The sequence below is a fragment of the Hippopotamus amphibius genome, chromosome 3 (assembly GCF_030028045.1).
Source record: "Hippopotamus amphibius kiboko isolate mHipAmp2 chromosome 3, mHipAmp2.hap2, whole genome shotgun sequence".
Taxonomy (NCBI): domain Eukaryota; kingdom Metazoa; phylum Chordata; class Mammalia; order Artiodactyla; family Hippopotamidae; genus Hippopotamus; species Hippopotamus amphibius.
Window position 1 is genome coordinate 175516652 of NC_080188.1, and position 14198 is coordinate 175530849.

The window sequence follows — 14198 nt, forward strand, 5'->3', positions numbered from 1 at the left end:
TCAAATGACACGAGTGGTCACTGATGGAATTAGGACAGTTTTGATAGAGGGGAGGTAGAAGTAGGTGGCTAGAAGATATGAGAATGAGAGGGTAGCAGCTTGACCCATTTTAAAAGGTTTTCTCAGAAAAGGGAATAGCTAGAATTGAAACTAAAAGATGGAGAACATCAAGTAAAGTTGGCGATTTGTCCTTCCCCCATTAATGATGAGACCTAGATATGTCAACCCAGGTCTAAACAAGCTACATGAAGTTTCAAGAAAAAAAGAGATAGATTAAAGGTCACTGGGAAAATCAACAGCACATATTTTATTCTGATTCATATATGTTTTTGCCGGGTTTTTTCATTAGTCAAAAAAGTGGAACATTATATTGATGTGAAAAGGAAGGAAGCTACGGATGTTCATGCTTAGTGATTCGAATCCTTCATGTTTCCCAAGTTTAGATTTTTCTTTTCCTGTCAGTTTGCTGATGCTCAGCTAGGTTGAGAAACCACGGATTAAGAACACATTTTCCCACTTTGATAATAAGTATAGCCGTGAAGAATACAATCAAAGTGACAACTAAACGTGTACAGATTTTTGGAAAGTCTGAGAAAAGAGAATGAATAGTTTGAAGGTGCTTTTATTTATATGTAGTAAACTAATATTCAGTTTTTACCTCAGAGTCTCACTTTGTATTTTTGGTTAGAAAATCTTCCTGCCACACAAGCTGACTGATGTCTACGTGTTCAGGGTCAGCACTCTGCTTTCTTCGTCTCTAAGAACCTCAACAGCTTAGACACAATTTCAAAACCAGAAAGTTATCCAGAAATAATTCTGCCCCAATTCCTTAAATTGTTTAAATAATTTATTATGCAAGTCATCAGCATTACCATTCGGAATATATTCAGAAAAAATAAATCTTGCTACCACTTCAGTTTGGTGTTTCTACGTCCTCCCATCACAAATGCTTCCTCAATTCCTCTCTCCCTGGCCCTCTCCCTCTCCTTTTCTCTCAGTCCTTGTTCGCTCACTTTCTTTATGTAGTTATTTCATCAAGACACCTTTACTCCAGTCTCATATGAAGATCTCCATCACTGAACTTTTTACAGTCTGTTTTTCACTTTCTTTTCCATAGTATCCTTATTTTTTTCTGATAATTTCAAATTAGTATTAGTCTTCCTTTATATCTTCCTAATTGTATATTTCATTATCTGAACTCTGATTTTATCCATAAAAGTTTCACTTTAATACAGTGATCTAATTGTTTTATAATAAATTCAAAACACTTTCAACTTTGTTTCATTTAAAAGTTCTTTGAGAACACAAGGCTGTCTCATAAAAATTAACCCAAAGCACAAAATGTAGTGTTTTCCACAAAAGGTGCTTTACCTAAATAAATCACAAAAATATCTTCAAGGCAAGTCCTTAAGTTTGTATTCCTAAGACTCACTGAAACGCTCTAAACCTAAAAAAGATTAATGTTTAAAAAAGATATTTCAAGAGCAATTTAAAAATTTTTTCAATTCTTGTATAACAGATATAAACTCTTAATTAGGCAAATTTTATCATTTTTGCATGAACTGTCATGACACAACTACAATAATGAGCCAAATAAAATAAAAACACAGACTTGAACTGTAAAAGATCCAGCAACTTTTCTAAAGGTCTAAAAATCAGTTATCTTAGTTCTTTAAAATAGTTCCCTCAGATTCTTTCAATGAGTTTCTTGAAGTCCACTACTAAAAATATAACCTAGAAAGATTATATTTTACTTCTGCAAAAAATGTACACTGAATGATAGCTGAGAAATCCCATCAACTCTACTTCAGAATTCTTTCTCCGTTTGGAACTCCTCTCCATACATAAGACCCATGAGTTTGGTACAGACCTCATCAACTCATGCAATGACATCCTAACTAGCTTCTCTATTAACAGTTTCTTCCTACCCCAAACTTACCTTTCTAAATAATAAAAAGCATCAGAGCAATTTCACCTTTAAAATATTTGTTGGGGATTGTCTTTATCATGTTTATTGTATATTTTTTTCTACTTTTGTACTCATTCCAAAATTTCCATTGAGTCCTCAGTGCTAAGGAGTGCTAGATGTACACAGTAAGTACACTTGAGTCAGCTATTACTTTTGTAGCCACACCCCATCTTTCCTTCTGCTACAATGAACGTTCCGTGCTTCTAAATACAACTCCTCCATTAGTCAACAAGTACATCTCTTCTTGCCTATTCATTTACTTCTCTTGCAACTGTATCCTCTTTCTCTGGTATTATCAAATTTTCTCTCTCCTAGATCATTTCCAACAACATACAATGTACATGCTATACAGACCATCTTAATTTTTAGAATAATCTCTCAACCCACATCCTAATATGTCCCTATTTCTTATCATCCCTTTATAGCAAAACTTCTCTGAAAAGCTATCTATCTATACCTGCTGATTACCGTTCCTCTTAGACATAGTCTAATCAGGCTTTCATTCCTACCCCTCCACGGACAGGTTCTTGTCCAAGTCACGAGTGACATTCAAATTGCTGGACCCGGGCTTCCTAGGTGGCGCAGTGGTTTAGAATCCGCCTGACAATGCAGAGGTCACGGGTTCGATCCCAGCTCCAGGAAGATCCCACATGCCACGGAGCAACTAAGCCCGTGTGCCAAAATAAAATAAAAAAAAAAAAAAACAAAAAAAAACAAATTGCTGGACCCAATGAAATTCTCAGGCTTCCTCTGACTTGACCTATCGGCAGTTGATCACCTTCTCCTTCTCGACAGATTTAGTTCACTTGATTTCTACCTTGGTTCCCCTCCTACCCTATTGGTTGTGCTTTCTTGGATTCCTTTGCATAATCTTTCCTACTCATCTTTCCAACTGCCAAACACTGGAGTGGTTGAGGGCTCGGGCCCTATATGACTATCTATATTCACTCTCTAAGTAACCACAAGATTAAGATATATAAAGACAGATTTTTAATTAATAAAACAAATTAACATCAATTATGCAAACATAAAATTTTCAATAAGAAAAATAAATTTTTACCATCTTCCTAGCAATTCTCCCCAAGAATATAGGATCTTCTCAGGACAATCCTTAGACACATCACCTGTTCCACTCGAGAGTTCATTATCACTCTCTGCAGAAGAAACACAAAAACAACAAACATTATATTATATACTATATTACATATTTATGTATTTTAAAGCAAGAAACATGACTATGCATTTAACAAAACAATCAAATAATACTTCTGCTCATATTATTACAACTACGGCAAAAATAACAGTATAAACTTCATTAACATATTTCATGTTTAGTGCCTAAATATTTTCAAATCACAAAGTTTTTATGAAAATTCTTGTCCACAGTTGACACCATATGAAATTGAAAATACCTATAAATAAGTATTTTACCCAAAGAGAGTAAAATTTAAAAGCTAATGGTAACATGAATAGAAATTCCTATATGGTGTTTACTCATCAGTTTAACATTCTCAAATATTAATATTTTATTACGATATTTATATTGTATTATTTTATTATTATAGTTATTGATATTAATACTTAGTGAGACAAAGAAATACTAAAAACCAGAGTCAGACATATATATCAATATATATATTAATATATACATAGAGAGAGAAACATTTATAATATGATACAAACACACAAACGACCAGAAATGTACAAAAAAATCTTTAAGGTTTTTTTAAAGATATATTGATAGCAAGATGAATTAGGGTTGGATGCACTGGGAGATTGGGATTGCCATATATACATTACTAATAAGAAAAAAATATCAAATTGTACACTTTAAGTATATGCAGCTTATTGTATGTCAATTGTATCTCAATAAAAGTTCTTTAAAAAAAAGAATTGTTGTGAAGGATAAAAAAAAGATATATTGATAAGTACAAGATATTTTTGACTAAGGAAAGATGAAACTGTTTGGCCTTTTAAAATGGCAACTTTATAAAACGCCCCAAAATGTAAAGTAATAGTTTTAGAAAGAATAAGATAGGCTGAGTTGCAGTTTACAATCAGTGGTGAAAATGAGTACCTCTAAGCTCTATAAATCTTTCAAGTGGTAACAGAGTTGGTAGAGAAAGGAAATGTAATGGACAAAATCCACCTACATTACAACAAAGCCTTTGACACAGTACCACCTAAGAAAAGGCTGAAGAAGTATTGTCTGAATGATAAAATAAGCTAGATAAAAATCTGTCTGGCTCATAGCAAGTACCAAGGTTTTATCTATGCTGTTACAGTATTGGCATTAAGTGAATCACACTGGGATCTGTGTTAAGAATAGCATTACTTAGCATGCTACAAATCCAATGATTCAAGCATAAACTCATTCATATCAGTGGGTATATTCAACACCCAAAATTAATGTGATAAATAAAGGTTTATCTGGCCAGGTTGAAAGATTTGGTCATATCCACCCCAAAAAGATTTTATCACATATTTAGTAAAAATATAAACAAACTATATGTGCACACACAGATAAACGCTTCACCATCTTTATGACAACACCAGATACACAAGAATCAAGAGGGATATTTTATTCAAAAAGTAAATATGATTCTGGATGTTGGGATGAAGGTTAAAAGGATATATGCTAACATCACTGCTCCTCAAATACCTCACAAAAGCAACTCTATGAACTCTGCGACAAGTTCATCATGAAATATAGAAATGAGAGACTTTTTTAAAGCTAAAGCAAATGAAGTATTACTAAGTATTGGAGGAATAATGTAAACAGAAACAACTGAAGCCTTAATATTAAAATATCCTAACGTGAACAACTACACCTTATAATCCCTTATAATTATAAACCCCTTATAATTTTTTTCAACTACACTGAGGCACTTCTGAGATTAATATGAAAATGAGTAAAGGAAATCTCATTTAAAATGAAGTCAGAAAGCCCTGAAGGAGCAGTGCTCACACTCACCACAGCTTACAGACTCCAGCAGGAAGAAAGACTTCCTCCTGATCTGGCAAGGACAAGCTGCCGCCACCTGTCGCCAATGAAGGACCCCCGCAGCCCTCCCCAATTCTCTCCTTTCCTCTACGCAAGCAAGCCCTCTCCTCCATTCTCCACACATGCCTATAGTTCACCATTGTTTGCTTGTCCCAAACTGCACTTCTCTGCTATTCCAAAATAAACGCATTTTGCTGGTAAAATAACCGGCGAGTTTCGTTTGTTTAAAACCAACAGTGAAAAGGGACACTATTAAAAGTTTCACTGAGAAACAGGTTAAACTTAGAATATCTCAGGCAAACAGACTGCTGGTCACCCCTCATTAATGAGTACCAAGCATAATATCAGTACTTATAAACGGATATTCAATTAAGCAGGGTCCAAGACGATCCTACTTTATACTCTAATTTACTACACAGTAAATAATAATACACCAAGGTGCCAAATTATATGTGGAAGTTGTACATGCTAAACTGGAGACCAAAATCTAAGAACACAATGAAAAGGAAAAAGAAGAATGGAAACAAACATTGGCAGACACCATTAATCTTGATTATGATAAAAGTCAAAAAGTACTACTGATACAGAGAATCTTTCAGATTCTTATTATTCTTGTTGGGAAAGGAATCCCTAAGCATGAAACAAAACCAAGATGCTATAAGAAAAAATAAGAAATATAACTACCTATAAATTTAAAACTTCTATGAAAGTACAGTATATATTAAAAAACAAGCAAAAAAATTTCCAACATATGAAAGGGCAATTTTACCTAATATACCAAGGTGTTACTAATCAATAAAATAAAGAACAATCCAACAGAAAACTGGGCCAAGGACATGAACATAGTGCAGGTCAAAATATATAAAGATATTAAAGAAACCCCATTTCTATAATTTTTCAACACAAATTAAAACAATGAAACATATTCACCAATTAAACTGGCAGACAGTATAAAGAATAATAATATCCAGCATTAATAAAAATATGGGGAAACAGACAAGAAGGGTGCTGGTTAAATGAGCAATCTTTTTTAATTTATTAAGATTCTAAATTAATAAACCATTTGATCTAGCAACTTCACTTCTAGAAATTTATTACCCAGAAATACATATGCCAAAAAGATGTATGTAAAAGGATTTTCACTGTATCACTGCTTATAATAATAAGAAATTGAAAACTATCAGGAATCCATTATTATTACAGGAGTTTTATTAAGTAAATTATAGTATATCCATTCAAAAGAATACTATCCAGTAGTTTAAAAGAATTGGTGAATCTTTATATGCTAACATGAAAATCATCTAAAATATATTATTTTGTGATGAAAAGAAACAAAAGAGTAATTTTAAGTAGTTTTATCCTAGTAAATATTATTACTTACATAATTACAAAGATCTTTAAAAATAGCTGTAAGCATATATACCAAACTATTAACAGCAGTTACGTTTCAGCACTTAACAGTACCTTATCACACAGTAGGCACTCAATAAATATTCAGGGAATGCATCTTTCATCTTTAAGTTTTATATGTCTGTAATATTTTTATCTTTTAAAGTAAGTATGCATAACTATAATAAGCATGAGGAAAGGATTTTAATCTTTTGAGTGAACCCTGCTGCTATATGAAACAAAATCCTACTTTATTATTATAAACCCTTACTAACATGTCATAAAACATGAATGATAACAACATCTTATCTTCCTGACAACCTCCCAAGTTACTGTCCACCACGAAAAGGAAATCAGAACTGTAAGCACCTTGATTAGCAAAGGAGAACCCCGAAGAGAAAGAAAGAAAATGGGCACACTGAAGTAAACCCAGATCCCTGATGAACAATTAAGGCAGAAACAACAGCAAGCCAGGGGCCAAATATCTGGATGAAAAATGGGATTTAGCCAAGGAAGATAGGAGGCCCAGGCTTTTATTGACTGTTTGCTTTTTTAATTTATATTCCAGGCACTTTTCTAAGTTTTACAGGCATTAACTCATTTTATCCTCTGAACAACCTAACAAGGTAGACATTACTAGTTTGCCTCTTTAAAGGTGAGAAAACTGTGGCACAGAGAGTGCTACTGACCATGAGTTTTATATATTTACTGGCCATGCTGCTGGATAGGAAGAAAGGGGGCTAAAGAAAAGTAAATCAAAATCCCTACTATATTAGATAAGATGAAGTTTCTAGGCAGGACTACAAAAATAAACTAAGAAAGAAATAAGAATGAAAAGACACCAAGTGCAGTGAAAAACACAGTAAGGAGGTTGGCAAGTAAAACGTAACAAAGAAGAACAGAGAAGAAACAATGGAATCATGCAGATACATAAAAGGGTAACTCTGAAGGTTCTGAAAAAGCAACTGCACTCCTTTCTACATAAATAGAAAAGAGAGAGGGTGAGGACAAATGAAAGAAGGCTGGGATTCCTACCCTCCTTGGCTAACTCCTACTTCATCAAACTTGAGGTCAGGAGTTACCCTCTTCTGGCTAGACTAAGTGCACCCTCTCCGGGCATATTCTATCATAGCATTTATCACATCCTATTACAATCGTCTCTTTTCCTCTACATCTTTTCCCATCAGACTCAGTTTCTTGGCGGTGGAGACTTTTATTTCTATAATCCCAGTGCCTAGATCAGTACTTGGCCATTACAGCATTAAAAGTTTCCTAAATGGATAATCAGAGGCGAGGGGAGGAAGGAAAATCTATTACAACTAGGAGAAGAAAAACAAGTGATACCTTGAAAATTAGTGACCTAAAGTATAAGAGCATCTGTATGCAGACATGGGTAAATGGGAACCGGGTTCATTCAGTCATTCATAATTGGTCCTGGAACCAAACTGCCTGCATTTGAAACTCAGTTCCACCACTTACTAGCTGTGATCCTGGTCAAATCACTTAACTTCTCTGTGCTTCAGCTGCCTATTTCTAAAATGAGAATAATAATAGTATCTATCTTATATAGTAGTTGTAGGAATTAAGCAAGTTACTATATGCAAAACACACATTACCGTGGCTGGCAAAAGGCAAGAGCTATATAAATGTTAGGTATTAAAGCTACCTTTGTCTAACAAATATGAAATGCCTATGATGTAGAGGGTTGGGTTCTGTAGAAGCTGGAGTGCAAGGTTTGAAGAATGAATGAGTGGGAAGTAAAGACACTAAGTGTAGATTTTTCTTTATGCAAACTCATGAAAGATGGGAGGTGAGAGAATAATAAAGCTAAAGGGAATCACAGGGTCAAGTCAAGCATTGCATTTCCTGTCTCAACTCTGATTCCCCACCAAATTGGTTAGTTCTTCCTTTTTTGGCCTTTTATAGACTCCTACAATAATATCTATGAGAATTCCATGAAAACATGCCTGTTTACAATATCTAGTCATGTATTTAATATCTATAATATTCATGTTCCTCTCTTAAAACCCAAGCTCTGTGAAGGCTGGGATTATACCTTATTTTCCTTTATACAGTAGACTTTAGCACATAATAACACTCAACTGTGGAATGAATGGAAGGATTGGTTTGTTGCTGCTTTGTTTTTAGAATATGTTCATACACTTCAGGTAATTGGGAAGGAAAACACTGGAGAGAGAAAGATGAGAATTCAGGCAAATTCTCTATAAAGACATGAAATCGTCTGTGAGTGCTGACTGACAAGGAGGACATTTCCTATTTTGACTGAACATGAGGCTTTGGGGAAATTTGATGATGTTAAGAGAATTAGTTAAGGAAATTTGTAGCTAACAGTTTCAACTTCCTCTATAAAGTTTAATTTTAGAGGCGGTCTCTGACAGAGTCTGCTTAACTTAGAGAGTAGGTATTGGTAGAGACTTTTAACATGAATAATTTCAATTCCTTCTCCATGAACATTTTCCTCATGGATTTCAGTTGCCCTCAGCTACTAGTCTCCTTCAGAAAGCAGGACCATACAGGGCATTTCAGATGTCATCGGACTCATACTGTAGGACTACTACTTTCTTTAATCTAAACATCAGTGAAATAGAAATAATAGTATCAATCAGGTAGTGTTGTAAAAATTAAATGAAAATGCACGTGAGGTACTAAACATGGTGCCTGGCACACAGTAGTACTCAAGTGTTAGCTATCATTTTCATTCTTAATGTTACTGAGTCCTCAGTTGCCTGCCCAGCAGCACTTCAAAATAACTAAAAAAGCATTCCAGGTTTGTTTTGTCTTAACCACAGATTTCTAGCATGCAGAGAGTAGAAACCAATTGTGCAACACCAAAAGAAGACACAATAGATGTAAATTTTTAGATCAAAGAAAATAAATATGTATGATACTGCAATCAAAATAATTTAAAGGGTCTCAACTGTGGCCACTCCCTGCTTTGAAAAAATTGTTTCTATCAGCAATGTTTTTCATCCTAATCATAAAAGGAAAATTTCAGAACTAGCATCAACAAACACCATAAAAGGAAAAAAAAAATACAGGCACACACATACACAATGCTTTTTTTTTCCAAATAAAGTTAAAAATAAATTACAAAATTAGGGACAAATAAGCACAAAAATCTCATTTTCTTTTCAACTAAAGAATTACTCATAAAATAAAAGGCTGAAAAGTAAGCACAGATAAAATTTGACTACTGAGGGTTTTCAGAGATTTTTTCCACTTAATTTTAGTCTTTCTTAATACGTAATAAATATTTGTTGAAAGTAATACAGGTAACCAGTAACCACAGGTTATAAACTCTTATAAACTCTCCTCTAACCACCCTGGAGAGAAGAAAACCCAAAACCTTACTGATTGTGCAAAATCAGTAAGGAACACAGGAACACAGGTCTATATAATGATACCTGCCGACCTGAAACAGTACAAAAGTGATGCATTTTGATTAATTAGTTGTAAATAATGTCATTTTTGACAGCCAAACACTAAAAGCCACATTTTGATGACTCTGAATATAATCTCTCACTTTTCACATCACACAGACAGAATATACTTGTTCTATATAGAAGCTTATATACAAATGTATATCATTAATGTAAAACAAAAGATATTGCTTAATTTCTGAAATGTTCTAACATTTCCCACTGTCAAAAGCAAGCTGATTTATTATAGAGAGAAGATTCAAGGCAGAGGAGACCACAAATTGCATGTTTCTTTCCAACTAAATCATCATCACTGTCATTCTGAATCTAATTACAAGTTTCTAATGAATAATCCCTGTTGTTGCTAAGCATAAGTGATTAATAAAAATGTATCATTAATTGTTGAAACCTGTCAACCACACTCAAGAGAACTAGGGCAGGCAATACACCTTACCTGAAGGAAATTAACATTAAGGAAACTGCCTTCTTAATCATGACACTAGTGTATATGTGTATATTTATTTGTATATGTGTGTTTCATTTTCTGGGATACTGACTTACAATTTATTTAGTTATTTACATTTTGCATTTCAGTTTTTTGCAAATGCACTTTTATTTTCCTTCCATTTTCCTTTTTTTTTTAAGTGTATTATATATGACTGACATACAAAAAGCTGTAGATATTTAATGTATAAAGTTGATGTGTTTGGAAAGGCTAGTATAGTCTTAGAATAAAAAATTTGAACAATGTCTATTTGAATGTATTATCTATGACTCTTCTCAAAATAAACTGAGGTGGTAAAAGAAGAAAACAGTATCTGGCAGATTAAATAAAGAACACATATGAATAGTTACACTAAAGGATTATGTTAAAAACATACCATTCAAAGAATGACTTTTTTAAAGGAAGCTAATCAATTAGAGAAAAGCAATTAAGCAAGGGTTGGAGATAATTAGAAACAAAAAGGACCAAGAGAAGAAAGCACTCATCAGAAAAGGTCAAATCTAACTAATGGGTGGAAAGGGAAAACACTGAGTAGTGCACAACATACTCAAGAGTCCTCTGAGTAGATTACCGCCTTCAACCAAGAGTGTAACTCTGAAAGGGAAAATACCCACAAATAAATAAGAAAGGAAGGAGAAGTACCATAAAACTAGCTAAAGCAGCCACATGAAATAAGGCAGTCACGGAAGTAACAGTAAGATCAGGTTCATGTCTGCATTTGAATTTTTTTTTAATATTCCCCTGAGAGTCTATACTTCTGAATATGAACCCAGTTGAGTTACTGAGAAAATCAGATAACTAGACATGACAAAGACTGAGTAACTATCTATCCACCTACGTATCTGTGTGTGTGTGTGTGTGTGTGTGTGGAGAGAGAGAGAGGGAGGGAGGGAGGGAGGGAGGGAGGGAGAGAGAGGGGGTGGGGAAGAGAAGGAGGGAGGAAGAAAGAGATGGATACATGTTACCAAGATTGGGGGAGGGGGGCGGGGGGATGTAAAATCTGTAGGAAATAGATCTCTTTAAGGGAAAGCATATTAAGTGATGAACAGATTGCCAAGTATAGAACTCAATGGGGGGGAAAGCAGAAATCACTAAAATAGACTTAGGTTAGTCTTTAATATAGACTATCTCTTACACACAATGATTTTAAAATTCAAAAGTGGCAATAAAAGTATTTGTGAAAGTGACAGAAAATAATGGATTTTTGAGAAAAACTCAAGGTTTTGAAATGTAAGTTCCATTTTGTTGGGCCTGCTAAGCATTCTTTGTCTGGCCCTATGATAACACACCTCCCTGTAATGGCCTGAATACTTGTCTGCCTTCCTTTCAAGACTAATTTACTCACTTATGTAAGAGACTGTGTTCTAGTCATCATTGTAGTCCTCCCTATCAAAGTATTTAGCTATCTGGCCTGCAAGATGGCAGAGTAGAAGGACGTGAGCTCACCCCTTGGTATAAAAACACCAAAATCACAACTAACTGCTGAACAATCAATAACAAAAAATATGTTGGAACCTACAAAACAGATACCCTACATCCAAAGACAAAGAAGCCACAGAGATGATAGGAGGGGCACAATCACTATAAAACCAAATCCCATACTCACCAGGGCAGGCAACCCACAAAGTGGAAAAGAATTATACCACAGAAGTTCTCCCACAGGAGTGAAACTCCTGAGCCCCACATCAGGCTTCTCAGCCTGGCGATCTGGCAATGGGAGAAGGAGGCCCCAGAGAATCTGACTTTGAAGGCCAACAGGCATTGATTGCAGGAATTTCACAGGACTGGGAGAAACAGAAATTCCACTCTTGGAGGGCACACAAAGTCCTATGTGCACAAGGACACAGGGAAAAAAGCAGTGACCTCATAAGAGACTGGGCCAGACCTACTTTCTGGTATTAGAGGGTCTGCTGCAGAGGCAGGGGGCAGGTGTGGCTCACTGTGGGGACAAAGACACTGGCAGCAGCAGTTCTGGCAAGCTCTCATTGGCGTGAGGCTGCCTGGAGGCTGCCATTTTCTCCACAAGACCTATCCCCATCCAACAGCTTGCAGGCTCCAGTGCTGGGACACCTCAGGCCAAACAACCAACAGGGCAGGAACAAAGCCCCACCCATCAGCAGACAGGCTGCTTAAAGTCTTCCTCAGCATGGTCCTGCCCACCAGCAGGACAAAACCCAGCTCCACCCACCAGGCAACAGGAATCAGACCCTCCTATCAGGGAGCCTGCACAAGCCTCCTAGACAGCCTCATCCACCAGAGGGCAGACAGCAGAAGAACTACAATCCAACAGCCTGCAGAATTGAAACCTCAATCACAGAAACTTATACACGATGAGACGGCAAAGGAATATGTCCCAGATGAAGAAACAAAATAAAGCCCCAGAAGAACAACTAAGTAATATGGATATAGGCAGTCTACCAGAAAAAGAATTCAGAGCAATGATAGTGAAGATTATCCAAGAGCTTGGTAAAAAGAATGAAGGCACAGATCGAGAAGATGAAAGAAATGTTTAACAGAAGAACTAAAGAACAAACAAAGGTGAACAATACAGTAACTGAAATGAAAAAATACACTGGGAGGAATCAATAGCAGAGTAACTGAGGCATAAGAATGGATTAGTGAGCTAGCTGGAAATAAAATGTTGGAAATCACTGCCACGGAACAGAATAAACAAAAAGAATGAAAATTAAAATGAAAACAGTTTAAGAGACCTCTTGGACAACATAAACACACCAATAGTCACATTATAGGGGACCCAGAAGGGGAAGAGAGAGAGAAAGGACCTGAGAAAATATAGTAAGTCCCCTACATACGAACCTTCAAGGTGAGAACTTTCAAACATGTGAACATGCATTCACATGTCCAGTCACATAAGTTAGCTCATGTGTCTGGCGTACATTGTCACATGCATGCATCTTCTACAAGTGGTTGTACTTTTGTGTACTGTACAGTACTGTGTAGAGTACAGTAGTACCGTATCTTTATTTCAAGCCCAGAATGCAAGGGTAAAAGCAGTGGTGATATAGGTGGTACTGCTAAGAATGAGGCACCATTAGATTCTGAGGCATAGGACCTGAACATAGAATGGTACACGAAGGTTGCAGCAGCCTTTCAGAATGCAATCCAGTGTCATCATGTCATCCATGACAACCAAAAAAAGATAGTACCCAGACATTACTGGACCATCTTTTCAAGAAAGTAGACAGAATTGAATCCAGCAAGGAACCAGAACCTGTGCCATCAACATCAAGTGTGAGTGGAATTGCAGCTTGCCCTCCATCTTCCTATTGCTGATGATGCTTCAGCTCCACTATCTCCCACCTCCTCTTCCTCCTCCAGTCAGTAACTCTTGCCTGTTCACTCAATGCCAGCCCCTGTATGCCAGCTGTTGCATTGTACTTCTCTACTTTTCAAGGTACTACACTGTAAGATTAAAAATGTTGTCCTTATTTTTTGTTCGTTTTTTATGTATCATTTGTGCGAAAAGTATTATAAACTATTACAGTGCAGTACTATATAGCTGATTGTGTTAGTTGGGTACCTAGTTTAACTTTGTTGGCCTTGCAAACAAACTGGACTTATTAACGCACTCTCAGAACAGAACTCATTCATATGTAGGGGACTTACTGTATTTGAAAAGATAATAGCTGAAAACTTCCCTAACATGGGAAAGGAAACAGTCACCCAAATCCAGGAAGTGCAGAGAGTCCCAGGCAGGATAAATGGAAGGAGAAACACACTGTAACACATAGTAATCAAACTGACAAAAATTAAAGATAAAGAAAAAATATTAAAAGCAACCAATAACATACAAGAGAACTCCCATAAAGTTATCAGCTGATTTCTCAGCAGAAACCCTGCAGGCCAGAAGGGAGTGGCACAATATATTTA

The 14198-nt window shown here is 35.7% G+C and overlaps 1 protein-coding gene across 4 annotated transcripts in view; it reads right to left on the bottom strand.

Annotated features, from left to right (window-relative positions):
- The window catches only part of RABGAP1L (RAB GTPase activating protein 1 like), a 665842-nt gene that overhangs the window by 495503 nt on the left and 156141 nt on the right, over positions 1 to 14198 (bottom strand). For all 4 annotated transcript variants that reach the window (XM_057728667.1, XM_057728668.1, XM_057728669.1 and 1 more), the window contains exon 12: positions 3030 to 3123. In XM_057728667.1, the coding sequence (XP_057584650.1) occupies positions 3030 to 3123 (94 nt within the window). The remainder of the gene's footprint in view (positions 1 to 3029; positions 3124 to 14198) is intronic.